The sequence below is a fragment of the Musa acuminata genome, chromosome BXJ1-6 (assembly GCF_036884655.1).
Source record: "Musa acuminata AAA Group cultivar baxijiao chromosome BXJ1-6, Cavendish_Baxijiao_AAA, whole genome shotgun sequence".
Lineage (NCBI taxonomy): Eukaryota > Viridiplantae > Streptophyta > Magnoliopsida > Zingiberales > Musaceae > Musa > Musa acuminata.
The window spans coordinates 25087501-25112922 of NC_088332.1; the positions used below are offsets into that span (position 1 = coordinate 25087501).

The following is a 25422-nucleotide window of genomic DNA, read 5'->3' on the forward strand; positions in this document are numbered from 1 at the left end:
TAGAATCACAGAAAAGATCAAGAATTCGGTGTAGTTCTGTATCTTTTCAGTGCTGAATGGGTGGGGTATTTATAGGCCCCAACCCAGTTCAAATTTGGAGCTCAAAACGATCAAATCCCGGAATTCCGGGATCAGGCGGTTGCACCTCCTGACTGGAGAGGTTGCACCGCCTGGCAGAGCTCGAAGACTGAGCCTCTGGGCGGTGCTACCTCTGTCAGGGGCGGTTGCACCTCTCTGCCAGAGCTCGAAGACCGAGGTCAGGCGGTTGCACCGCCTGACTGGGGAGGTTGCACCGCCTAGCAGAGCTCGAAACTTGAGCTCTGGCGGTGCTACCTCTTGACAAAGGAGGTTGCACCGCCCAGTCTCACTCGGAGACTAAGCCCTGGGCGGTTGCACTTCTTGGCTGGGGCGATTGCACCTCCCAGTCTCGCTGGGAGACATAGCCTGGGCGGTGCTACCTCCCTGCCTGGGCGGTTGCACCTCCCACAGCAACCTGGGTCCGAATGGGTTGAACCATTCGACCCAATTTGAGTTCTTCAGGGGGCCAATTGCCCCAAGATTAAGCTAATGGGATCACCTCCCATTTCTAACTTAATCAAAGTGCTAACTACGATTATTTCCTAAGACATATTCTGCAGCTTGCTTCGGTGCGTCACTTGCTTCTTCCGGCGAGTTTCCGGCGAACTTCCGTCGATCATCCGATGAACCCTCGGTGATGCTCCTGCGGACTTCCGGCAAACTCGTGGACTGCGACGATCCACTTGGCAAGTTCCGACGAGCTCCTTTGGCAAGCTTCTGGACTTCTCGGATTTGTTCCCGCAGAACCTCCGACGACTGTCCGAACTTCCGTCGAGCTCTCGAACTCCCAACGTGATCATTGTCATGACTCCCGCGCAACTCCTGCTGCATGTCTTACTTTCATCATAGTTAATCCTGCACACTTATCTCAACACACTGATTAGTCAAACAATTGTCAATTGACTTCATCATCAAAATCCGAGATTCAACAATCTCCCCCTTTTTGATGATGACAATCAATTGATAATGGAGTTAACTTTAACTCCCCCTGTCAATATGCCATACTTCTTGAATTTAAAAACTTTATAAATTCAAGAGACATATTCCCATTATGATTCCTATCATAATGTATCTCTTTGAAGATGATGTCAAGGCTTGACATACATTTTCAAATTTAACAAGTTTGAATGATTGTAATTGTAGCAATTCATCATATTGTAAGATATCGACATGTAAAGCTGTGAAATAAGATTTTGATATCATTACATGATGTACACATTTCAAATATTTTAGCAAGTGTAGCATTGCATCACATGGTAAGATATCAGTTCGTACGATGCAAATTTTTGTTTGATATCTTGATACAAGGCATATGGCAATCATATATTTCTTGGTGATGCAAGTATGGCCTAATCATAGCATCAGTGATAGCAACCATATCATCAAACATATCAGCATCAGTGATCATATCATCATTAGTGATAGCAAACATATCAATTCATATATTAGCAAAACATATCAATTCATATATTTCTCCCCCTTTGTTATCAACAAAAAGCATGGTAGCATTCTCAAAAAGCATGGTAGATGTGATTCCAACAGGTTATCAAGCACATAAAGGAAGGCTTGACATGCATTGAATATTTCTTCTCCTTATTATGTTATAGTTTGTTGCTTGAAGGAGGAAACTCATTTTTCAAAGGTTTTCATAAGAGTGTACAGGAAAATCCTATTTTTAGCATTCAAACCGAAAATAAGATGAACTTTTCAATGCATTCGGATATGAGTAAGCTACTAATTTCCAAAAACATTTGTCACATAATTTTCAACATGTTGTTTGATCAAGTGATACCAAGGCATGTAATAGTAATTAATAACGTCCAAAAAATAATTTTAACTAGTTTAAGTATTCGGACACATCAACATTCCTAATTCTCTTCTTATGAAATCAAATTGTTCTTCACTTAGAGGTTTTGTAAAGATATCAGCTAGTTGATATTTCGTATCAATGAATTCTATGATTACATCATGATTCGTAACATGATCTCGTATAAAGTGATGTCTGATGTCAATATGTTTTGTTCTTGAGTGTTGTATAGGGTTTTTTGTTAGGCATATTGCACTTGTGTTATCACATTTAATGGGAATATTTTGAAGATGAACTTTATAATCTTCTAAGGTATTTTTCATCCAAACAACTTGTGCACAGCATGCACTTGCTGCAATATATTCAGCTTCGGTTGTTGATAGTGCAACCGAGTTTTGTTTCTTAGATGACCAGGAAACAAGGGCATGTCCTAAGAATTAACATGTACCTGATGTGTTTTTTCTATCTAGTCTACAGCTAGCGAAGTCCGCATCAGCATAAGCAATTAATTCAAGCTTCTCTGATTTTGGATACCATAATCCTAGATTTGTGGTACCATTAAGATATCTGAGTATTCTTTTAACTGCTTTGAGATGAGATATCTTAGGGTTTGATTGAAATCTAGCACAAAGTCCTACACTGAACATTATGTCTGGTCTAATTGCAGTGAGGTAAAGTAAACTTCCTATCATACCCCTGTAGGTTTTTTGATCGAACCTTTCTCCACTTTCATCAATTTCTAACTTAGTGGAAGTGCTCATAGGAGTGTTAATAGCTTTTGAGTTATTCATATTAAACTTCTTTAGTAAACTCATAGCATATTTAGTTTGACTAATAAAGATGTCATTGCTTAGTTGTTTGATTTGTAGACCTAAGAAGAATGTTAACTCTCCCATTAGACTCATTTCGAATTCAAGACTCATAGTTTTGTCAAAGGATTCACAAAGAGATTCATTCGTAGAGCCAAAGATAATATCATCAACATAAATTTGAACAATGAGAAAATTATTTTCAAAGTTCTTGATAAATAATGTAGTATCAACCTTGCCTTTTATGAAATTATTTTCAATAAGAAAAGAACTAAGTCTCTCATACCAAGCCCTTGGAGCTTGTTTTAAACCATAGAGAGCTTTAGTTAATCTAAACACATGATTAGGGAGACTATTATTTTCAAATCCAGGAGGTTGTTCAACATAGACTTCTTTGGAAATAAATCCATGAAGAAAAGCGCTTTTAACATCTATTTGAAATAATTTAAAATCATTACTACTAGCATAGGCAAGGAACATTCTTCATAATCGATATCTTCTTCTTGGTTGAAACATTTGGCCACTAATCTAGCCTTGTTTCTAACCACGATACCATTTTCATCTTGCTTGTTTCTAAAGACCCATTTAGTACCAATTACTAAATGGTCATTTGGCCTAGGAACAAGCGTCCACACCTCATTTCTCTCAAATTGATTCAATTCATCTTGCATTGCGATAATCTATGAATAATCTTTCATGGCTTCATCAACACATTTGGGTTCAATTTGGGAGAGAAAGGCGGCATTGGCACAAAAATTTTTAAAAGAAGATCGTGTTTGAACCCCCTTTGATATGTCTCCTAAGATTAGCTCCTTAGGATGAGCATCTACATACTTCCAATCCTTGGGTAAGGAAATCTGGGAAGTGGATGCATCCAAGTTGCTAGTTGGAGACGGGGTTGCGTTTAAATTCAAAGAATCAAAATTAACATCATCGTCAAGATCATTTTTCCTAATTTCGGAAATCTCATTGAAAACAACATGGATGGATTCTTCAATAATTAAAGTTCTTTTATTGAAAATACGAAAAGCTTTAGAAACCGAAGAATAACCAAGAAAGATTCCTTCATCAGATTTAGCATCGAATTTTCCTAAGTTATCCTTTTCATTTAAGATAAAACATTTACATCCAAAGACTTTAAAATATGAGACATTGGGTTTTTTGTTATTCCATAACTCATAAAGAGTTTTGGTGAGTAGGGGTCTTACTAGAACTCTATTCAAAATATAGCATGCAGTGTTTACGGCTTTGGCCCAAAAATATTTGGGTAGGCTATGTTCATTCAACATGGTTCTTGCCATTTCTTGTAAATTTCGATTTTTTCTTTCTACTACCCCATTTTGTTGAGGATTTCTTGGAGTAGAGAAGTTATGGTTGTATCCATTGAGTTCACAGAATTCTTGGAAGTCATGATTTTGAAATTCTCCACCATGATCACTTCTAATTGACGAAATCATAGAACCCTTCTGATTTTGAACAATTTTACAAAACTTGGTAAAATATTTAAAGCATTCATTCTTTTGTTTTAAGAAGTATGTCCATGTATATCTGCTTTAGTCATCAACAATGACAAAGGCGTACTTGCTACCTCCAAGACTCGATGTAGAGATTGGTCCGAATAAGTCCATATGGATCAATTGTAAGGGACTAGAGGTGCTTATTTGATTCTTAGCTTTGAAACTACCCTTAATTTGTTTACCCAATTGGCAAGAATCACATATATTATCTTTGATGAACTTGATATGAGGAATTCCTCTTACAAGTTCTCTAGATGATATTTGAGTAATTAATTTCATGCTAGCATGACCTAATCTTCTATGCCATAGCCAAGCATCCTCATTCATAACCGCAAAACACATTTCATCACATAAATCATTGATGTCAATAGTGTATACGTTATTTTGTTTTAATGCAATCATAGACATGTTCTTATGTGGTTTTTCAATGATGCAAGCATTAGATTCGAATTTGATAGTGTATCCTTTATCACACAATTGACTAATGCTCAAGAGGTTATGTTTTAAACCATCAACTAATAAAACATCTTCAATAAAGAAGTTGGATTTGTTACCTATGGTTCCTTTGCCAATGATTTTACCCTTGTTGTTGTCTCCGAAGGTAACATAGCCTTCGTCTATGCTAGTGAGCTTAGAGAATTGAGATGGATCTCCGGTCATATGCCTTGAGCATCCACTATCAAGGTACCATCTCTTGCTCCTAGCTTGCGATGGTGTGAGTTTCTACAAGAAAGGATAATTTTTAGGTACCCATTTGCTTTTGGGTGCCTCAAAGATAGATCTACATTGTTTATCATGTTGCATAGAGTTTATCATGGTTCCTTTAGGAACCCAAATCAATTTGTTTGGACTAATTTTCTTGAATGGACAGTATAGTGTCTTGTGTCCAATTTTGCAACAAAAGTTACATTTTGCTTGGTGTTGAACATGTAAGATGGGTCCTTTTATAAAGGTGGTTGGATTTAGGTGAGGACTTCTCACAAATCCAATTCCACTTCTTTTTGGAACGTGACCCTTGTTTGCAAGGATCATATTTAATGACTTGCTACCAACCTCGAATTTCTTCAAGGTGTCCTTGAGTAGCAGGTTTTCTTTTTGAAAAGTTTCTAGATCATGACATTTGATACATGAATTTAAACTATCATGATGTTCAATTTTTAACTTATCAAAATCACAAGTAAGACTATCATGTTCTTTTTTCAACAATTTGTATTTTCTATTGATAATCTTGCATTCATCAAATAAGTCATGGAAGGCATTTAATAGTTCATCGAAAGATAAATCAGCATCTAATAAATTCGTTACCTCCTCTCCGATGGCCATTAAGGCGTAATGAGCAACTTACTCGGTGTTAGACTCCTCTTCTTCAGACGCGCTCGAATCATCCCATGTTGCTTTGAGCGCCTTCTTCTTTGTTGCTCTCTTTGTGCCTCTTTAATTCTCTTTTCTCGGTCTTTTCTATGCCTTGTTGCTTTCGTTTTCCTGGGGAATGCTAGGTTTAGGGTGATTTTTCTGCCTTTGAGTTTAGATTTGTAGCAATTGGCAGGGTTCGACGCCTCCACTTCTTTAGTGCGGGAATCGGGGGGCTCAGATTTAGGACTCTGAGATACAAAATCTTGCTGATTGTGTGTGAGAGAGATTTTTCTTGGCATCTCTGCCTGAGTGCTGCCTCTTCGTTTCCGGATCGGAACTTTTTGGTTGATTCAATTCTTTGTAAGAGGTTTTGCTGCTTAGATGTGAGAAATCGGGATCGGATCTCTTGATGAGCGCAATGCATAGGCCTTGCACGACTCTTCTTCTGGCTGGTCCATAAAGAGCAGAAACGTTAGGGTTTACATCAAGTAGAGGATCTGGAAATTGCCCTGCGTTTTCTTTATGTCAGTTAATTTCCTCTTCTAGTTATAACCAATATAATGGAGCATTTATCTTAGACTTAGGATCAGGAACATCTTTTCTAGAAAGCTGCTCTCTTAATGGAAATTGTTGCCCCTTTTGTGGTTGCTTTGGTTGGTAAATGAACACATCGTGCTATATAGTATCTTAACTTCTTTCGTTGTAGTTCTTTTGCTGATATGCAAAGTATAATCATGATATCATGCACAAGGTTGCATGTACGAACTGATGGTTACACTCCCATCTGACCATCCTACCTAATCATCCAAGGTATTCTCATTCATTCTGTTAGAAAGCCAAAAAAAAACTATACTTTGCTTTAATCATCTAAGATTTTAAACTGGATTAATACCCATATTTGCAGCCACTTAGAGTGAAGTTATTTGATTTTCATCTACGGAGACAAGCCTAGAAATCCTTGTTGGCTTCACTTAAACATAACCAATTATTGTTCCCCATCAGTACAAGATCACAATGAACAATAATAAGGTTAAACTGAGTGAACATATGCGGAAAAAAAAAGTTTTGCCCTTTTTTTCTTTTCTCATCTAACATTTACCATCTACACTTAGATCTCAATTATCATCATTAATTTCATTGCTTTTACTAGCTTGGGTTATGAAGCTTACGGATTACCCTTTTGTTTTAATTATCTATTTTATTTTCAATTCATGAGTTATACTCGACCTATCTTTTCTAGTCTTGAAGGCACATATTATGTTTTCTCTTAGTGGCTAGTGCAATACGTCAGAGTTTGCTTGCTGGAAAGAGATCCTGATGTCTTAAAACTAAAAGAATTCTGTAACACTTCCTATTCCTGGCTTTGCTTCTTGTTCCTGGCTTCCCCAACTTGATTTATGAAGACAATTGTTCACTAATTCTGCATGTGCATTTCATCGTGAGTTGGAACATCATTGATTTATGATTGTACATTTCACCATTATATTTTTTTTTTTGAGAAGCAAATATCATCCTGTTTCTTTTAATTCCTCGTCACAGAGAGCATAAGTTTTTCGAAAATTAACTGTTTAGTTAGTCCTATTCTTCTTGTTACAACTATATCAAAATCAATGTTGTCACCGTGTATTGAAATGCCATAGGCATTAGGTGCTTGCCTAGACTCTCTTTCGAGTAAAGCGAGATGCTCTCGAATATTAAAATTTAAAAAAAAATATCATGCTTGATAAATATGATTATGAAAAAAAAAAAAATCGAATTTGTAGTGAATCTGTTACCTTCCTACTGTTATGTCCTAACTCCTAATAGTGTACCTATCAAACAATGTTTATAAGTTCCTAACAATTTAGCAAAGTGTAGGAAATAGGAGATCGTTTATAGAGATCATGAGTTCATACCAATTTAACAAAGTGCTTAAGCTGCTCATACCAATAGGCCGAGAAAGAGGAGATGGAGAAGTAGCCAGTTAGCAGAAGGCAGTGGAATGTGGCATCGAGAAAGGTAGTGGCGCACAACAAAGGAAGGTTGGGTTCTTTGGCTCAGATAGGGTTTGTACAGTTGCGATGATGCGTAGGGTAGAGGAAGGCGACGATTGACAGCATAAGGTGAACGAAGAGGACAATGTCGGCATATGGTGGAGGGACAAAGCTGCACACGATGGTGAGACGGAGGAAGGTCGCGGTTGACGATGACATAGAGCAAAGGAAGGTTGCGATCATGATGGAAGACGACAACTAATGGCGACGATGTAGGGTTTCTTACTCTGTGGTATTGTAGGGTTTCTTGGCAGGTAGAAAGGATGGGGGGTTAAGTTGTTGAATTAGTCGGTTTGGGTAAACCAACTAATTCATTGATTGTACCTAAGCTCGCCAAATTGTGCCTAGGCTTCGATTGGCTCAGGAGCATGCTTGAGTCTCTCAATGCTTGAGCTCAGACACACGCTCGAGTTGCACCTCTTTCAATCGACTTGCCTGGACCCTTTTTGAGGTGCTCAGGCCTCGCTTTGCCTTGCCTGGGCACCTAGGCAACCACTTATCCAAAACACTTGTCAATTGAAAGAGGTACTGTTGAATCTCTCTTCAAAGATTAACAGCAGACATTATTGTGTTTATATTTCAACCCAGATGACTCATAGTTATAGTAATAGGGCTGCATGCATTGACCTTTTTTAGAACCCTACAATGACAAGAGCCTCGGGCATTTTGCCATCCTAAACCTGCTTTTAACTATCAAATTTATTTAATACTGAGAATTTTGCTGCAACCTGGTTGGTTTTGCAAATTGTAATTTGGCAGGAAGGTCCACTGGGAATGGTTGGTTGATGTGGAAAATAAAGACAATCAAGTGAATCTAACTTTGTGAAAAATAAAGATAATGTTTGTCTCAAAGAGAATAAAGAATATGAAACCTTCCAATGATTCTATGAGTCCTATCACGAAAATATTTTTTTATCACACCATGGAACCATTCATTCATGTAAAGTGATGTTTATAATCCTTTGTAGAAAAGGAAGTTCATTTTTTTGCACCTTCAATTGCCATTTTATAATGTATCCAATGGATGTTAAATTTCAACTTATTCTATTGATGTTGTAGCCTCAGAATAGTTCATAACTAGAGAGTGAAAACCAAAAATCTGTAGCCTTTGTTATGATGTCCACTTTCAAGGACATAATTCGTTTTGAATTATCAAGGAATCAAAGTTTTTGTAAGTTTGGACTTTTATCTTGACTGAGAACTTACTGCGATCAACATTTGTCAACATGCTTACTTTTGTCATGATTTATGGAAAACTAATTTGCTTCAACCTTTTTTTTCTTTTACGTCATGCTCGTTCTTCATTTGTTCCTTTCCTTTTCTTCTAGCTTCTTAATTTTCTTTATGGTAATTTACTATCTTTCAGTTTTCCATCCTTGCTCACCATCTATATACCAATTAAAAAAAACTATAATAATTTTAAAAAATAGGACTAGTGTTTAGTTTTTTTTTAAGTACTTCTAGACAAGGCTCGCCTTACCGGTGTAATGGCCAGTTGACGGTACGTATACCGCTTTGTACCGACATACCATGTTTTGGTACGACGGGGCATATCGATGTCACGAAAAAATGGTTGAAAATAGCTCCAAAACTTTCTAAAAAAAGAAAAAAAAAAGGTTAGATTAGGATTTTTAAATTAAAAATAAATATAAATTTGGTATAATTTTAGTAAAAATAATCTAAATTAGGAAAGAATAGTGTCACATATTTTTTTCGGGCTTTGAGGAGTATCTTTGTGGTACGTTCCGAATCATCCTTTCATTGATATTAAATTATCTACAAAGAAATTATTTGAATTGTTAGATTATTTGTTAAAAGCTTAAATTTTAAGATTCAAATGAATTTAGTAATCAATCGATGGATATATCTGGTTTTACCAACAAAAAGAATGATGAGATTCCACGAGTAGTGGATCAGGGTCCTCGATCCTATGTATCTGTATATCAATTTGGTATGTTTATCGAGCTCAATTCTAAAATTGATTCCACGACATGGTATTCTGATACACTGTATATCATTGGTGCGCCACTGTGATGATGGTCATAGTATGATCGTTGTGAACTATATGTGTCCGAGGCAGCTCCTGAGGCAAGTACGATTGTGATATATATTGATGTGAAGTATAGGGACCATTGGAACTTCTACATTCGTTAGTGATTTGCTACTCTGTATCATAAGGTCGATCACCGTATTGTTGCTCAGAGAAGAATGACCAACTATGATGTTAAGCTCCACGATCTGAATCTTGAGTGACATGCGTAAAATACTGCTCCTCGGTCCATGCACCACTCTCAAACTGTGTAAACGGGACCATCGACTCCCCGGTGTTATCACTATCAGTGGTCGAGGCATTGCTGTCCACATCATTACCATGTCTCCAGACCAAGCGGGTTGCTGAATATGATTGAGAAGTTGTCTATATACCTTTGATTAGAGAGTTTTTCCTCTAACTTAGGTGTTAATCCTTTTAATTAGCCTCCCAAGCTTAATCCGATCCACAAATTGTAGTTTTGTGAAGTTTTAAGAAAGTACAAATGTGAGAATGAGAGAAGTGAGAAAGAGTAAGTACAAGAGTCTGAGAGAGTGAAAGGGGGTGAAAGAGAGAGAGGAAAGGGTTTAAAAACCCTTTCAAATGGATTTGATCGTTGGAAAGTGTTATGTCTGAGTTGTTCGTCAGTATCGGTCGAAATTCAACCGTTATCGATAGGTACAGGTCGATAATGGTCAAAATCCGACCGTTACAGGCCCGTATCAGGTGATACAAGACCTTTTAGTATATACCACCCAGTACAAGGTGGTCTGCATATCGGTTTCCTATCAGATCAGTAGTGTATACCGTGATACACAAACCTTGCTTCTAGGTATGATTGTCCAGCATTTCTGCGTAGTTTGTTGAATTTAAGTTTGTTGCAGACTTGGGTTACAGATATGATCTTTATTTTCTTATCTAAAACATATTTCTTTCATTGTGCCAGCAGAGTAGATGGGGAGGCTCCTTTGGTGGACTGTCCTGTTGTGGGTCACAAAAAAAGAGGGAAACGAATTGTTCCAGCATCCCATATCCCAGATGGGAATGCATCAAGTATTTGTGCAAATGGGCCTCAATCTGCTGGAATTTCTAATGAAAATACAACACTGAACTTATCTATTCTTGCTCCACCTTCATCTCCAGCATCTTTTACAAACTCCGCACTACCTTCAACGGTCCAATCACCAAATTGTTTCCTGTCAATATCAGCCAATTCTCGTGAAGGACCATCATCAACCATGTTTCCAACAGGGCCATATGCTCATGAAACTCAACTGGTCTCACCTCCTGCGTTCTCGACCTTGACAACCAAGCCATCAACTACTCCACTAGCCCCCCCACCTGGGCTTTCTCACCTTGCAACCCTCTCATCCCCAGATGTGCCTTTTGCCCGGTTTTTGTCATCATCACCGGATCTTAAAAGTGCTGGGAAAGAGAATGGTGTTCCTTATTTGTCGTCAAGTTATGGGGTTGGAAGCGATCTCCAGGCAACTTATCCACTTTGCCCTCGAAGTCCTTCTAGCAGCCTTGTATCACCTGCCTCGGGAACCCCAAGAACTGGGCTGTCTTCACCTTTTCCCGAGTAGCATACTCCCACACAGTAGGATGCTTCTGCATCTGCATGCGACTCTCCCTGTTCGAGGAATGGGGCATCCAAGCTGTTCAGACTTAATTCGGCCACAACCAGAGATTTCATACTGTGTCCCGATTCCAGCTTCTTCTATTCTGCAACATCTGCACAGTTTCATTTGGACCAGGCACAACAATCATGTACTCATGCTGGTGGGGGGCTTAGTATTTCGAGGGAAGCAGATGTTTACCCCAATGATGGAACCAGACACAATAAAAGCTGCAAACAGGATGCAGAAGAGATTGAAGCATACAGAGCATCATTTGGATTCAGTGCAGATGAGATCGTCATGACACAAAACTATGTGGAGCTATCTGAACCACTTGATGAGTCCTTTATGATGTCTCCATTTGCAGATAGTAAAACTGGAATAGAGCAGTATTCCGTTACGGAGATTGATGACAGGTAAAAAGGCATCCAATTTGTTGGAACCTATGAGCCCAAAGCAAGTGATGGCACATCTTGCAGTCGGAGTTGATTGCAAATCTGACCAGAATAACATGCATGCAGGTAATCTCAATTGCACTGGAGTTTATATGTTGAATTCATCATATGCATTCACATCGATATGCAATGCTTGTTGCCTTGAGTTCTCTCTGTTGCTGACTGAAAACTGACCCAAAGAAACGCCTCTGTTTATGATGCTTGTTATCTCAACTGTTATCCAGGTGTGAGACCACAAATTCAGTCTGGAGATACCTCTGCTTTAGCTGCCGGCAGCCCTAACACAGATTGTGGTGTGGAAAGTGACTCGAGGACTTCAAACCACCAGCCCAGCTTGGCAAGCGAGCTCAACCGAGACAATTGTTCTGACGCCGAGATTGATCATAGAAGAGCAAGAAGTTTGAGAGAAACCAATGCCCTAATGGCCTGGGGGAATTCGTTGCCTTATAACTGACCTGCTCCTGTACTAGCTAGTTAGGACGGTAATCAAATTTCTTAGTTAGTAATGATAAGGCGTTTGGGCGTATTAAGGAATACGCCCTTTTTGAGGGGCTGGTTCATGATAGCGCCGGCCTACGGTGATTGGTGAATTCTGCTGATTCCATTCCCGTTGCCAAGACAGTAGTCCTGTAGGCAAATGTTGTCTAGAACTCTCCCAGTAGATGTACCGGTCCAGCACCAGTCTCGTACATTACATTGTACTAAATAATGGTAATGTGGATTGTATCTATCAGATTTCGCTACAAATAGATCTGTTAAATGGTTGACGAACAATGGAAACCCTGCAAATATTACCAAGAACTTGATCTTTGACGTTGACCTCGCGTGGAGTGGTTGTAGCTTCTCGCTCGACAGAATCACAAACCATCAGTAAAGTCAGGTCTTAAGAGGTAAGAGCCACAAACGCCAGATCATTCGGTTTTGATAGGGGGTCAAGATCAGTGAATACCAAACAAGCCGAGGTGGGCCAAGGGACATAATAAACGTTGTGTAAGAAGAGCTTGAGTTACAATAATCTAGCCTAAAAATTAAGATAAGCTACAGAAACACTTTTAACCACGATTATGCATGCTATGACAAGTTACGGATGGTACATCCTACGGGCGATAATAGGCACGTCATAAATACTGTTGACGGAAGAGACAGTATCTGGCCAATCTGGTACAAGTCAAAAAGTCATTTAAACATCACTTGGGCACGAAAGACTAAACAATAATGGAACATGACCGAATAAAATGAGAATAAGCACTGAAAGTTTAAACTTAAAACCAGCAGCAGATAAAATGGGAATAAGCGCTGAACGGTTGCAATGACCTTCTTGCCATCTTTCTCTGGAATAATTACTTGAGCGGGATGAACCTGGAGGAGTGTGTGGCACCGATACCAGGCCTTCCATGCTTCACAGGCTTGTATGAGATAGAGAACTCAGCCAGGTAATGACCAATCATCTCAGGCTGCGATGTCACAACATTGGATCAATAAACAAATAATACACTATGTAAGATCATACATGCCCCAACATAGACGGATAGATGATACAGGATTCTTCGATAAAACAAATAGAAAGCAGAGATAAAAGATTACACCTAATATTCCATTTTTTCTGTCGAACTAACTAGATGTCTGTCAAATCATATGATTAACACAGGATATAACAAACTATGCAATACAAAAAATTATCAGAATGCCACAAATGTGTGACAAAATGATTACCTTGATTTCAACCTGGTTAAAAGTTTTTCCATTGTAGACACCAATGATGCTCCCAATCATCTCTGGGACTATTATCATGTTCCTGAGGTGGGTCCTCACAGGCTCAGGTTTTTCACCAGGGGGAGCATCACGCTTCTGCACATTTTCAATCATAACAAGTAACAGAATATGCGATTGAAATATACATATTGTAAAAGAAAAAGACATTATCACAATTCTATTTGCAGAAGTCGACCATTTTGGTTATAGTTATTCAGCACAGGTAACTAAAAGTTGCAAGGCAGAATTCTGTTTGATGATTTATGTAAAGTGAGACAAACAATGAACTCGATGATTTTTATACTACTGGATACAACTCATATGGCTCTCATAAGTTTTAGGCATCAAAAGAGATGGCCCCAAACATTCGCGGTCTATCAATATCGAGCCTAATGTTGAATCACTCATGATAACAAAAATCCTGGTTATTGTATCAGCTGATGGGTATCTTAATGATACAAATTAAAACCACAGTTATATGAAACACATTACTTTTTCTCCTACAAAACCAAAATGCACATATACCTTAGAAGTCATAGCCTATGCGAGAAAATTGAGTTGGTAATTATCGTATATGCAGACCTTCACACTCATTCACACATTCATGTCAGTGATTAAACAGAACTTCTACCACCCGTTCCATACAAGCTATCACATCTGCCTTCTTGCCCAACTCATTTTATTTGTAGAACAGAAAGCAACAAGAACTTCCAGATATATTGAAATAACCAAATAATATGTTTTCTATTTGGATCCATATGTTGAGATTCCAATACGATGGCAAGCATGGGCCTCAACCATTTGGGCCCAAGTTGAACCAATACACGATATCTTTGCCTACACCCAACCCACCTTAAAAGATAAGAAAAATAAGAGAACAGTTTCCCTTCTGGCATGATCGGCGTTGCTCCAAGCAAGATCATGTTTATTCTATCACATAATTTAATTATTCGTGGTCAGTAAAGACCTAGGCTAAGAGCCTCCCCAAACGATAATTTTTCCTAATGTTATCCTCAGCCGATATTGTTTACATGTTCAGATATGTCAGAATTTATTGCAAGTAAATTTATCTGTGTATCATTCTAACCTTCCCAAAAGCCCACATTTGTATGGCAAAACTTTATCCAACAGATACCAAACCCAGAAACCCACACCTCTATGGCAAAATTTTAACCAACGGATACCAAATTATTCAATATGTTGCTTTCTAACAGTTCAACATTCAAATCTAGAGAGAATAACAAAGCACAGGATCTTCTGCAATCTTCTTTCCTATCAAATTTAGATTTTAAATATCAAAACTGTTGGATTCTTGGTTTTATAACAAATTGCTATACAATCGAGTAATCTTTATCTATGTTCTTATCTATTTACAGAAAACTGACATGATTACTGTTTTTCCAATATCCAATCCAAACCAACCTGTTTCCAACAACAACATCTGCAACTCGAACACAATTGTGATGGGTGTTGTGGTCAGCACTTGGAGAGACTTGGCATAAGGTGCAGCGATCAATAACCCATTATTTCTTGAGCCCTATTTGTTCAAATACTGTATAGGGATTAGCATAAACGTCTTGGAAAATGGTCTCGACAGTCTCCTGTTTCCTACCTCGCCTTTGATAATTCGAAAGCTGTCCAAAATTAAAAGGACAAAGCCACTTGCCAAAGGATATCCGCATCTAAATTCTACTTTTGCATATACCAAAACATGAGGAAAACCAAGCAGGGTTTTACATATGAAATCAGACAAAAACAAACAGAGGATGTGACAGCATACGACGGATGAAACGAAGCAAGATAAGGAGATTGACAAGACAAACGGAGGCATCGTACCGCCTTACGAAGCTTCTTGATCAGAGCCATGGGCTTCCTCTTCAACCCTCTCTGGAACCTGCGCGAATCCCCGCCCAAATGTTCATCGTAAGACAAAACAAATACATTAATCCTTCGAAAGAGAAAGACGAAAGACACGATGGAAACGAGAAAGAAGGGATCTAAACCTTCTTCGAGCACGAGCATCAAAGAGCTTGACCAGCTCATCGAGGCCCATGTCAAGGAGCTGATCGAGGTCGACCCCACGGTAGGAGAACTTCCTAAAGGTCCTCTTCTTCGGTTGCGCACCTCCCACGTCCACAGCGTCCGAAGCATCCGCCTACTCGTCGCCCACAACAAAATGGAAGCAAAACGATCAAATCAAAGGTCACCAAGAGATCAATCTACGGTCGATCGCGAGAGAAGAAAGGAATCGAGATCAACCATGGCTTCCTAGTTCGTCTTCTCTCCGCTTGAGATGGGTGTTAGGGTAAGCGGCGGACAACAGCAGAGTCACGGACCGAGAAGATTAGGGCTTTGGAGCCGGCCGTATATATGCTCGGGAGGAACGGAACCAACTCAGGCCACTATGGAGTTACGGTTTTACTCCTGGCTTCTTTGATCGGTTGATGTACCACGTTGTTTTGACAAGGAAAGGACTAAAGGGTCTTTTAGATGAGCGGCCCAATATGCCGGTCCGTCGATGGAATTTAATTGAACTAGAAAAAATAATCACATTTCGACGATATGTTCAAATAAGTTGAATAGGAATTATTTGGTTGGAAGAACACAATCGAGACAGATTTAATTTGAGATCAAGAAATGAATTGAGTTGTTTTCCAAAGAATCTCTTGTTTTGGATAGAATTAGAAATTCAATAAACATAATATAAACTTTGTTAGGAAAAGAGTCGGCACTAAGAGGAGGGGGGGGATAAATTAGTACAGCGGTAAAAATTATGTCAGTTCAAAACTTCATTACGATTAAATTTATTTCCGATGAAAAATTATTTCGTAAATGTATTAACTTTGAAAGCGTACGGAAGAGCGTAGTAGATGCAAAGTAAGTAAAGTGGTTTGAAGTAAATTGCACAAGAGAAACGTAAACTAGATTTTTATAATTGTTCGGTCGTCGTGACCTATATCCACTTCGCCGATTCCTCTTTCTCAAGGCCATCGGCATCCACTATCGGTTTTCTTTCAATGGGCAAAGACCAACTACCCTTTTACACCCCTCTTCTCATTTTCACAGGTTTAGGGGACAACATTTTACAACCCTCTTTTACGAGGGATCACTCTCACACCCCTCTTAGAACTCTCTCTAAGCTTTGGGAGGAGAAAACTCAACTTTCTAAAGTTTATAACTTTAGAATCACAGGGTTTTACTCAATATTTCTTGTTTATCCATGCAGGAATACCTGGGGTATTTATAGGCCCTAAATGGATTCAAATTTAGAGCCCAAAATTCAAACCCCCGAAATTTCAGGATACGAGCGGTACCACCACCTGTAGCCTGACACTGGGCGGTACCACCACCTGTAGCCTGACACTGGGCGGTACCACCACCCATACAGTCTCAAAGACTGAGTCTGGGTGGTACCACCGCCCAGACTAGCGGTACCACCATTGACACAGTCTCGGAGACTGTGCCACGATGGTTTCACTTGTTTGGTCATTGTTTGAACTTTTCTCTTGGCCTAACACAGCCCAAACTTGGCCCAACTATCCCCTAATTGGGTTGACCCAATTCTAATCTCTATTATATGCTAACTATAAATTTTAAGATATTTACTAAGCTAAACAAAGTCCGTAAGTCTAGGTTTCTTCTGGTGAGCTTTCAGCGATCTTCCGGTGAACTTCCGACGATCTCGCGACAATCTTCCAATGGACTCCAACAAGCTCCTGGACTTCATGATGATCTTCTTGGAAAGTTCCGATGAGCTTCTTTGGCAAGCTCCGAGACTTCTCAGTCAATTCCGATAGAACTTCCGATGAACGTCCGGACTTCTGACGAACTCTTGAACTCCCAATGAAATCACGTTCTTGACTCCGGGACTTCATTTTGCTTTATGCCTTGCTATCATAATTAATTCTGCACATGTAAAAACATACTTTGATCTAGACAATTATTACTAAGCATTAATCATGTTGTCCGGCATGTCATTGGTCCATTAACGCTTCGTCCGATTCTTTGACGTATCGTCCTCTCTTGCGGCCTATTGCCCAATCGGCCAGCTAACCTCCGTGACTCTGATATTCTTAGCGTAATTTTAGCTCTTCTTAGCCCGATGCCCGAATCCATGGCCCGAAGCATTCTGTCATCCGATCCTTCCACTAGATATCCAATCTTTTGAAATGTTCCACCGGCCCAACATGATTCTTCCTGCTTTAATTGTCTCATCTTGATCGAAGCATCCTGCGTCACTCAAAACGCAGATCAATTCATAAATACTTATCAATTGGTTTCATCATCAAAATCCGAGATTCAACAAACTTATACTAATTTGAATATAATTTCTCGATTTATGCATGTAGTGATCATGCAAAACTTTTCTATATGGGATGTCTATCAAGAGACCGATTTAAGCTTAAAATGTCTTTTTTTGAGTTCATGAATCGTGTTTGTGTTAATTAATCAGCAAATGATTCCTTAAAATTGCACATCATATGTTGATTGTAAATTTGTATCTTAAGATTTTAATGTGTTAAGGAAGGAACACATCCGTGAATGGATGCTTAAAAGAGTCTTATTTTTATATTTTATTATCCTACCATAATGAAGATACTAAGATCTGCTTTCTGAATATAAATCTTATGCTCGTTACCTCTAAAAAAAAAAATTGTATCTTTTATCTAATAATAATATAATTATTTTTTTTGATCATTCCAGACGCAACACGTGGATTCTAGTCGACGCTTACTTACTGAACATAACAAATAAGCCACTTAGCATACTATATCAACATTATTGAAGCTACCCCTCACCACATCCGTTCATTTTGATCTCCGTTAGAAAGCCAAGATGGCGACTTCTCTGGGACGCCAAAGTCTTTCTTGTGCCTATCATGAGTTTTGTGTATTTTCCTCCACAAGATTATGTCCACCAAGAGTGTGCATGACATGATACGTATGAGTGCTAGTTTTTCCATCGACTCTCCACCAGACTCAAGTTACAAGTAACGTCAGAGAACATCAAAAGGTGATGAACTACCCATCTTGGCTTACATAACGAGCTCTGGAGTACATGTATAAATGGACATGGAAGTCTCCACATTTCTGACAGAATGGAGGAGGTTTCAGGTAGCAAAGGCAGGGTGTGTGTGACAGGCGCTTCTGGTTATGTTGCTTCTTGGCTTGTTAAGCGACTTCTACAGTCTGGGTATCATGTAATAGGAACAGTCCGAGACCCAGGTTCCATCACTCCATTTCTTCTTCTTCATCATCAACTCATGTCCCTGTTCATCAATAGACATTCATCAATAGACAGAATTCAGTGCTCGTTTGGACTCGATTTACTCATCTCTTCGGATTACAAGATGGAACTAACAATAACAGATTTGCAGGGGGCCATAAGAAATTGGCCCATCTGTGGGAGTTGGAAGGTACAAAGGACAGGCTTCAGCTTGTGAAGGCCAATCTCATGGATGAAGGCAGCTTTGATGATGCCGTAATGGGATGTGAAGGTGTCTTCCATACCGCATCTCCCGTGGTCGTAGCCATGTATCCCAAGGTATGCAGTTCCTCTCATCATGGCATGTCCATTTGAACAGTAGCTGAAAACTGCTATTCTTCCCTCTTATTTGGAGTTGGACACATGGAAAATAGTTCTCTCTTAAAACCGCTTGCAAAAGAGAGAGAAAAATGGTCAGGAGAACATACAGCTTAGTTGCATTTGTGGAAATTTGTCTCATTTTGTTGTTTGTGGCCATGGCTCCTGGTGTTGACATTTAGCAGGCTGAGATACTGGATCCTGCAGTCACCGGAACTCTAAATGTGTTGCGATCATGCAAGAAGAATCCAGCACTAAGGAGAGTTGTTCTGACGTCGTCTTCATCTGCAATAAGAGTAAGAGAGAATGTCAACCCCAGATTACCACTGGATGAGACATCATGGAGCTCTGTGGAACTTTGCCAAACGTTCCAGGTGAAAGACCATAACTAATCTGCTACTGCATGTTTGGCACATTTATACATACACATACTTATTTAGATGGCTTTTTGGTTATACAATTATTGAAGGCTACATGAACCCTTCTTGCTATGATAAGAGCAGAAACACTAAGCAAAAAAGATCCATGGCAATGTGCTTAATTCTGAATAATGCTCATATATTCTTTTTGCTTTTTGTTATCCAAGATGTGGTATGCCCTAGCAAAAGTTCTAGCAGAGAAGGCAGCTTGGGAATTTGCAAAGGAGAACAAAATAGACCTTGTAACTCTTCTTCCATCATTCATCGTCGGACCAAGTCTGCCCCATGATTTGTGTCTAACTGTTAGTGACGTCCTTGGCCTACTTCGAGGTATTTCTAATGCCGCAATGGATCATCCTTCCTTTCTATGGAAAACAAAATTTCAAGGCACTAAATGCCTTCTTTTCAACAATAGGTACATCACACTATAAGTACTGATGAAACTAACTTGCAGGAGAAAAAGATAGGTTCTCAGCTTATGGCAGAATGGGCTATGTTCACATTGATGATGTTGCCTGCTGCCACATTTTGGTGTACGAAAATGACAATGCTCAAGGGCGATATCTCTGCAGTTCCAATGTCCTTGATAATCATGAAGTAACTGCCCTGCTTGCAAACCGCTATCCTTCATTGCCCATCCCAAATAGGTTAGTTCTATTTATGGTATCATATTGTATATATCATTGTAAATTACAAGCTAGGGTTCTAGAGGCTGAAGTTTCCTTGTTATGAAACTAGAATCTCGCAAAATTTGGAAAAGAATGATGTGTCTAAGAATACACAAAACTTTAAGAACAATTTGAGACACTTATTTGTATGCAAGTAAAATCTTTCAGAATATAAGGGATTTAAGAAACAACTGAAGAACCATGAACTAATGTCTATAACCTACTTTTTGATGATTTATTTGAAAAATAAAATAAAAGAAGCAAACAATTTAACATCTATGATTTATTCTTTGACTATTGTCTTCGTGTAAATATATAAATTCTTACTAGGTAATCTTTCCTTTGCATTATAAGAAGTTGACTTGTGTTCAGGTTCCACAATTACCATGCTGAGATACCACGTTACCAGTTTGACACATCCAAACTACGTGACTTGGGGTTTAAATTCAAGGGTACTGAAGAGATGTTTGATGATTGCATTGCATCGCTGAGGACACAAGGCTATCAGATCTAATGATTTAAGTACCTTCTCGATTTGCCAACATTACTTACTAGATAATAAAAGCTTTAAACAAGTCGTATGAACCATTTTAATAAATCTCTGTGTCAAGAAGTTTTAAGTACAGGACATGCTATGGGCGCCAATATATCATTCTCTTATATTAATAAACTACATTACTTTGGCTTGCTTCTTGTTACATTCAATTAAATATTACAAGAAAGTATCACTAGTAAGCATGGGTATAATTCTAGAAGAGCTGAGATTGTTCTACTTGATCTCACAAGGGACAAGATGCAGTGCAACATTTGACATGCATAGCACGCTGATCTGTTCCGTGTTGGTTTGTGCATCGTCATTTTGCCTAAATTGTACATTCAGATTATTTCATATTTGATAATGGGGCTTAACGTCATTAGGAACACTGTGATGATGTAGCTATTGTATAATTCGGAACAACCATTTCCTTTCTGCAAAGACACAGAAACTATTTGTGTAGCTCACGTAATTGTCTTATGGTGCATCTGTGCACAGAGGCCTAAAAGTTTGGATTACGTATGACATTTACCTAGACAGTAATATGCTAAACTAATGACTATTTTCTTGAACACCTTTCCAACTTAATGAAGAACAAGAAAATGCTTGAGAATTTTATAACTTTGAAAGAACATAGCATGAGCAACTCAGTTATTACTTGTTTATCAAATTCAAGATAGTAATCAATACATAAGGTGATGTAAAGAATGATCCAAGATTAGATCCAAAACACAGAAATCATGAGAAATATTTTTACTAGTTTGTCAGAGAACTTCAATCAGGTATATATCTGACACAATCAGCCTCATGACATCCATAACCACAGCCTTATCAGAATTCTGATCAAAATTAACTAGAACCTTTGATAATTGCTCATACGAGATGCATCGGTTTACTTAAAAACAATATTTTTATCACGAGCACAAAAGAAAAAAGAAAAATGCAAACATACTACATTATCAGTGATAGGGAACAAATTGGAGGATGCCCAATGAACAACGAGAAAAAACAGAAAACAGTATGTACCAATTACCCAAGGAAGAGATCAAAATGGTTCTTACGAGTTCTTTTTCCTGACGATGGCCTTCAGAACCATTGGCGAGAATGTTCCTGTCTTGTCCAAATGCACTCCAACAGCTTTTTCCATCAAGAACAAAACATCTCCCTCCTGCAGCCTCTTGACAACATTCTCAGCTTCCTTCACCCCTTCTTTTTACAGAATCCATCGACCAAACCCATAAAAGCCATCACACTTGGTGAATGCCCAGTGCCCAACAATCTCCGTGCAGAACTCAACTGAATCCTCCAATTTCTATCCTCTGCATAAGCCCTGAATGAGAATTTTGTAGCTGAATGCAATCGGCACAACTCTGTGCTTATGCGTTTTCCTGAAGATCCTCCTTATATCATCAAATTTTGCTGTCTTGTGGATTCCTGCCACAACAGCAATGTGAATCACATCATAAGGTACCATACCCTTCCGACGCATTAATCCAAACAGCTTCATGGCTTCCTGAACTAGCCCGCCTTTGCAGAGCACAACAACCATGGCAACAGCATTAGGTATTAGCCCGGTCACCTTGATCTTCTTGAAAATGTCATCGGTGACTTCTGGTGGTGCCTCCTATGTGGCAGACTCAGCCACCACCAATGTCGTCCAGCAGACTCACCCACCAATTTCTATCTTTTTGATCGGCTTCCTCCACCTTCTTACGTTATGCCAGCCAACTTCTCCAAGATTGGACTTTTGCGCCGGAGAATCCCCAATTCGATCGCTTCCTCACCCGCCACAATCAAAATTCTCCAGCGTTCCTCTCCCCTACGTCGTCCAGCAGACCGTGACGACGATCTCTGCCGCGAAACCCCGAAGCCATCCATATAATTTCGACAGAAATCCTTGAATGGCGACTGCGGGAACTGACCAAAATCCTCTTTTGGATGGTCTCTCTTCGTGGGTTTGCTGCCCCACATGCAATAATGATATAGTGGAGGCTCGAGCCAGAGGCGCTTCTTCGTGCCACCCTTTGCTTCTCCTCGTCGCCGTCGTCAGCAAAGTTGAGATTACAAAGGAAAAGGTCTTGGGAGCCATCGCCCCTGCGCCTCTCGCCTCTCATCGGTCTGTCAGTATTGTTACTCGTACCCAAGCCGGTCGCGGGCACGCATCTCTCCATGATCGAAGCTTAGTTTGCAGCGTTCTCTTCAACTGTGGCCGCGGAGGAAGAAGCAAATGTGGATTCTGGGAATTAGTTTAGGGTTTCTAGATTAAAAAAAAAGAAAGAGCAACATCGTTTCAAATACCCACCAAACTACCCGTATTTTATTGGAGAAAACACAGGGACCACATCAGCGCCCACCTCTTTAATGAACAAACGCTCTCGTGACAGTGAGAGATAAGGTCGATGATTCTTCATAAGGCTTCTTCGACTCCGGTCTCCTGTTAGGGATAACGTCTGCTTGGGATAAGGTCTCGCTCTGCAGTGGGTGACTGAAGAAGAAGGTCAGCAATTTTGTGTACTGCAGATTTTTTTGATAGAAGCAAGTTTTTCTGCGACCGCGAATCCTTGTTTATATCTTCCATGATTATATTTTTGATATTCTGATTCAAGTGTTTTGTTTCCTCATTCCATGCTAATTGCGAAAGTAGATTAAGACTTCATGCACTAATTTCACCTTGGGATGGGTAAGCAGAAGAAAAAAGGATGAATTTTGGCAACTTGATGTGTAGTTTCTGATGGTTTATTCCTGCTTCCAGTCATATTTTTGCTTAATCTTCTTACAGATCTTGCGCTGCATGATGAATACATAGTTTGCCACTACTTTTTGTTTTCTAGATTTGTTAGTTTGTACCACTCAGGCTCCAACCACATTGGTGTCTTTAGGGAGATGGAAAGGAGCACAGACCAGCAGCTCACAATTGTTGAGTTCTTGAGGGAGAAAGGGTTTGATGATGAAAGCATAAAGAGAATGGTGAAGCGATGCAATCCACTGGAGAGCACAGGAAGAGACAGAGCGAGTGAGAATTGGAATTACTTGGAAAGCATTGGGGTTCAGAAGAGGAAGCTTCCGTATGTTGTTTTCAAGTGCCCCAAAGTCCTCACTTTGGGCTTGAATCAGAAGCTTGTGCCTACCGTCCAGTGCCTTGCGACCTTGGGATCAAGGCCTGGCGAAGTGGCCTCGGCCATCACCAAATTCCCAAACATTCTCTCACACAGTGTTGAAGATAAGCTCTGCCCATTACTAGCTTTCTTCCAGGTGCTAGGAATCTCGGAGAAGCAACTGGGTAAGATGCTCCTGTTGAATCCAAGGCTCATCAGTTACAGCATCGAAACGAAATTGACTCGGATTACTGATTTCCTCGCAAGCATTGGTCTCAATAAGGAAGGCTTGATTGGTAAAACTCTGGTGAAAAATCCATTCTTAGTAGGTTACAGTGTTGAGAAACGGCTTCTACCAACCACAGAATTTCTCAAGTCGATAGGCTTAGATGAACAGAATTTGCAAAGAGTGATTTGCAATTTCCCTGAAGTAATCTGTAGGGATGTTAATAGGGTTCTAAAACCCAACTTAGCATTCTTGAAGAGATGTGGATTTGACAGTAAACAAATTGCAACATTGGTTGCCGGATATCCCCCTGTTCTGATCAAGAGTGTCAACAAATCCTTGGAACCCAAAATCAGATTCTTGGTTGAAGACATGGGAAGGGAAATCGGTGAGATAGCAGATTGTCCAGAGTTCTTTCGACATGGTATGAAGAAGAGCTTGGAGTTGCGGCACAAACTTTTGAAACAAAAGAACATACATTGTAGTCTGAGCGATATGCTTCATTGCAATCAGAAGAGGTTTATTGCTAAATATGGCTTAGTTGCAGGCTTCTCTTGATTCTGTTCTTCCTGCTCTTTTCGACCTTTGTGTTCCATCTCTTGTTAGGGTTGAAAGTTTGGCCATTGGTTGCCAGAGGTGCAAGGGCTTGCTCTTCAAGGTAAGAAGATTGTTGTTTTTTATCTTCTCTTGTCCTGCACTCAGCTAGCATTGCTGAATAGAACTTGTCTTTACCCCAGGTAGTGCTATGAAATCATCAATCATAGTAATCAATGCTTGTATCACCACAGACCACAAAAATTTCCTGTTTTATACAGTTTTTTCCCCACTTTTGTTTGCAAATTCATTCCTACTTAGCTGCAAAACTCTAAAATTTACATGACTGGCAAAGTTGTCTGATGTTTCTTTTGCAGTATGCTTTTTTGTTTAGAGTTGTTGAAACTTCTATTACTTTACATTATGTCTAGCTTACTATTTTGTTCCATCCAACCACAGATGTAACATATCACCAAATTTCAAGATTTCTTTGTACCCTAATTTCAACTGCCTTTTGTCAGAAGATCATGTTGACAAGATTGGACCGAACAAGGGAAGTATTTTTTGCATAATATTATAGAATTTTTGGCTGGATGATATGGTTCATAATTCTGTTTAGGACCGAAGCATTAAATCAAGTGAACTGTCTTTTGCAAGACTCGTGTCTTGATAGATTTTTTTTTTTTTGGTTGTATAAAGTTGAAACTACAGAAAACATGAGGGCATATGATTCTACCATCAAAATCAAGGTCGATAAAGCTTATAGGAAAAATTTGTAAACAGTATAGTATATTCATTGCAAAAAATAATGCTATATTAGAAAATTATAATTCTTAAAGGATGACCCGAGGATGCTTGAACAAAGAGCAAACTGAGCTAGTGGCTCAAGTACCTTTGAATTTTGATGTGG

The 25422-nt window shown here is 39.2% G+C and overlaps 2 protein-coding genes, 1 long non-coding RNA gene and 1 pseudogene across 4 annotated transcripts; 2 read left to right on the forward strand and 2 right to left on the reverse strand.

Annotated features, from left to right (window-relative positions):
* Positions 1 to 12274, forward strand: part of LOC135677490 (uncharacterized protein At1g76660-like) — a 32025-nt pseudogene extending 19751 nt beyond the window's left edge.
* A 528-nt stretch (positions 12275 to 12802) lies between these two features.
* On the reverse strand, positions 12803 to 15851 carry LOC135676645 (small ribosomal subunit protein uS19). The gene is made up of 5 exons (XM_065188053.1): positions 15712 to 15851; positions 15456 to 15607; positions 15289 to 15346; positions 13414 to 13548; positions 12803 to 13154 (listed from the first exon to the last, which is right to left on the reverse strand). Exons 1-5 carry the CDS (start codon positions 15712 to 15714, stop codon positions 13041 to 13043), a joined length of 462 nt encoding a protein of 153 aa, XP_065044125.1. The 5' UTR covers positions 15715 to 15851; the 3' UTR covers positions 12803 to 13040.
* Positions 15852 to 18360: 2509 nt separating this feature from the next.
* Positions 18361 to 22914, reverse strand: LOC135676647 (uncharacterized). 2 transcript variants are annotated; one of them, XR_010514355.1, is made up of 3 exons: positions 21719 to 22914; positions 18814 to 19320; positions 18361 to 18721 (listed from the first exon to the last, which is right to left on the reverse strand). It is a non-coding gene; the product is annotated as an uncharacterized LOC135676647 (long non-coding RNA). The 2 variants fall into 2 exon arrangements; XR_010514354.1 differs by lacking the exon at positions 18361 to 18721 and having other exon boundaries at positions 18723 to 19320.
* A 143-nt stretch (positions 22915 to 23057) lies between these two features.
* Positions 23058 to 24804, forward strand: LOC135676646 (transcription termination factor MTERF6, chloroplastic/mitochondrial-like). Its single transcript, XM_065188054.1, has 2 exons — positions 23058 to 23154; positions 23537 to 24804. The coding sequence occupies exon 2, from the start codon at positions 23541 to 23543 to the stop codon at positions 24534 to 24536; it is 996 nt and encodes a 331-aa protein (XP_065044126.1). The 5' UTR covers positions 23058 to 23154; positions 23537 to 23540; the 3' UTR covers positions 24537 to 24804.
* Positions 24805 to 25422: the final 618 nt, after the last annotated feature.

Excerpts from the sequence above, each read along its gene's own strand:
- LOC135676645 (XM_065188053.1), bottom strand. Across the intron at positions 15,347-15,455 it reads GATGCTCGTGCTCGAAGAAG|GTTCCAGAGAGGGTTGAAGA; the intron begins GTTTAGATCCCT and ends GGATTCGCGCAG. Across the intron at positions 13,155-13,413 it reads TTAACCAGGTTGAAATCAAG|CCTGAGATGATTGGTCATTA; the intron begins GTAATCATTTTG and ends GTGACATCGCAG.
- LOC135676646 (XM_065188054.1), top strand. The coding sequence starts at position 23,541 with ATGGAAAGGAGCACAGACCAGCAGCTCACAATTGTTGAGTTCTTGAGG.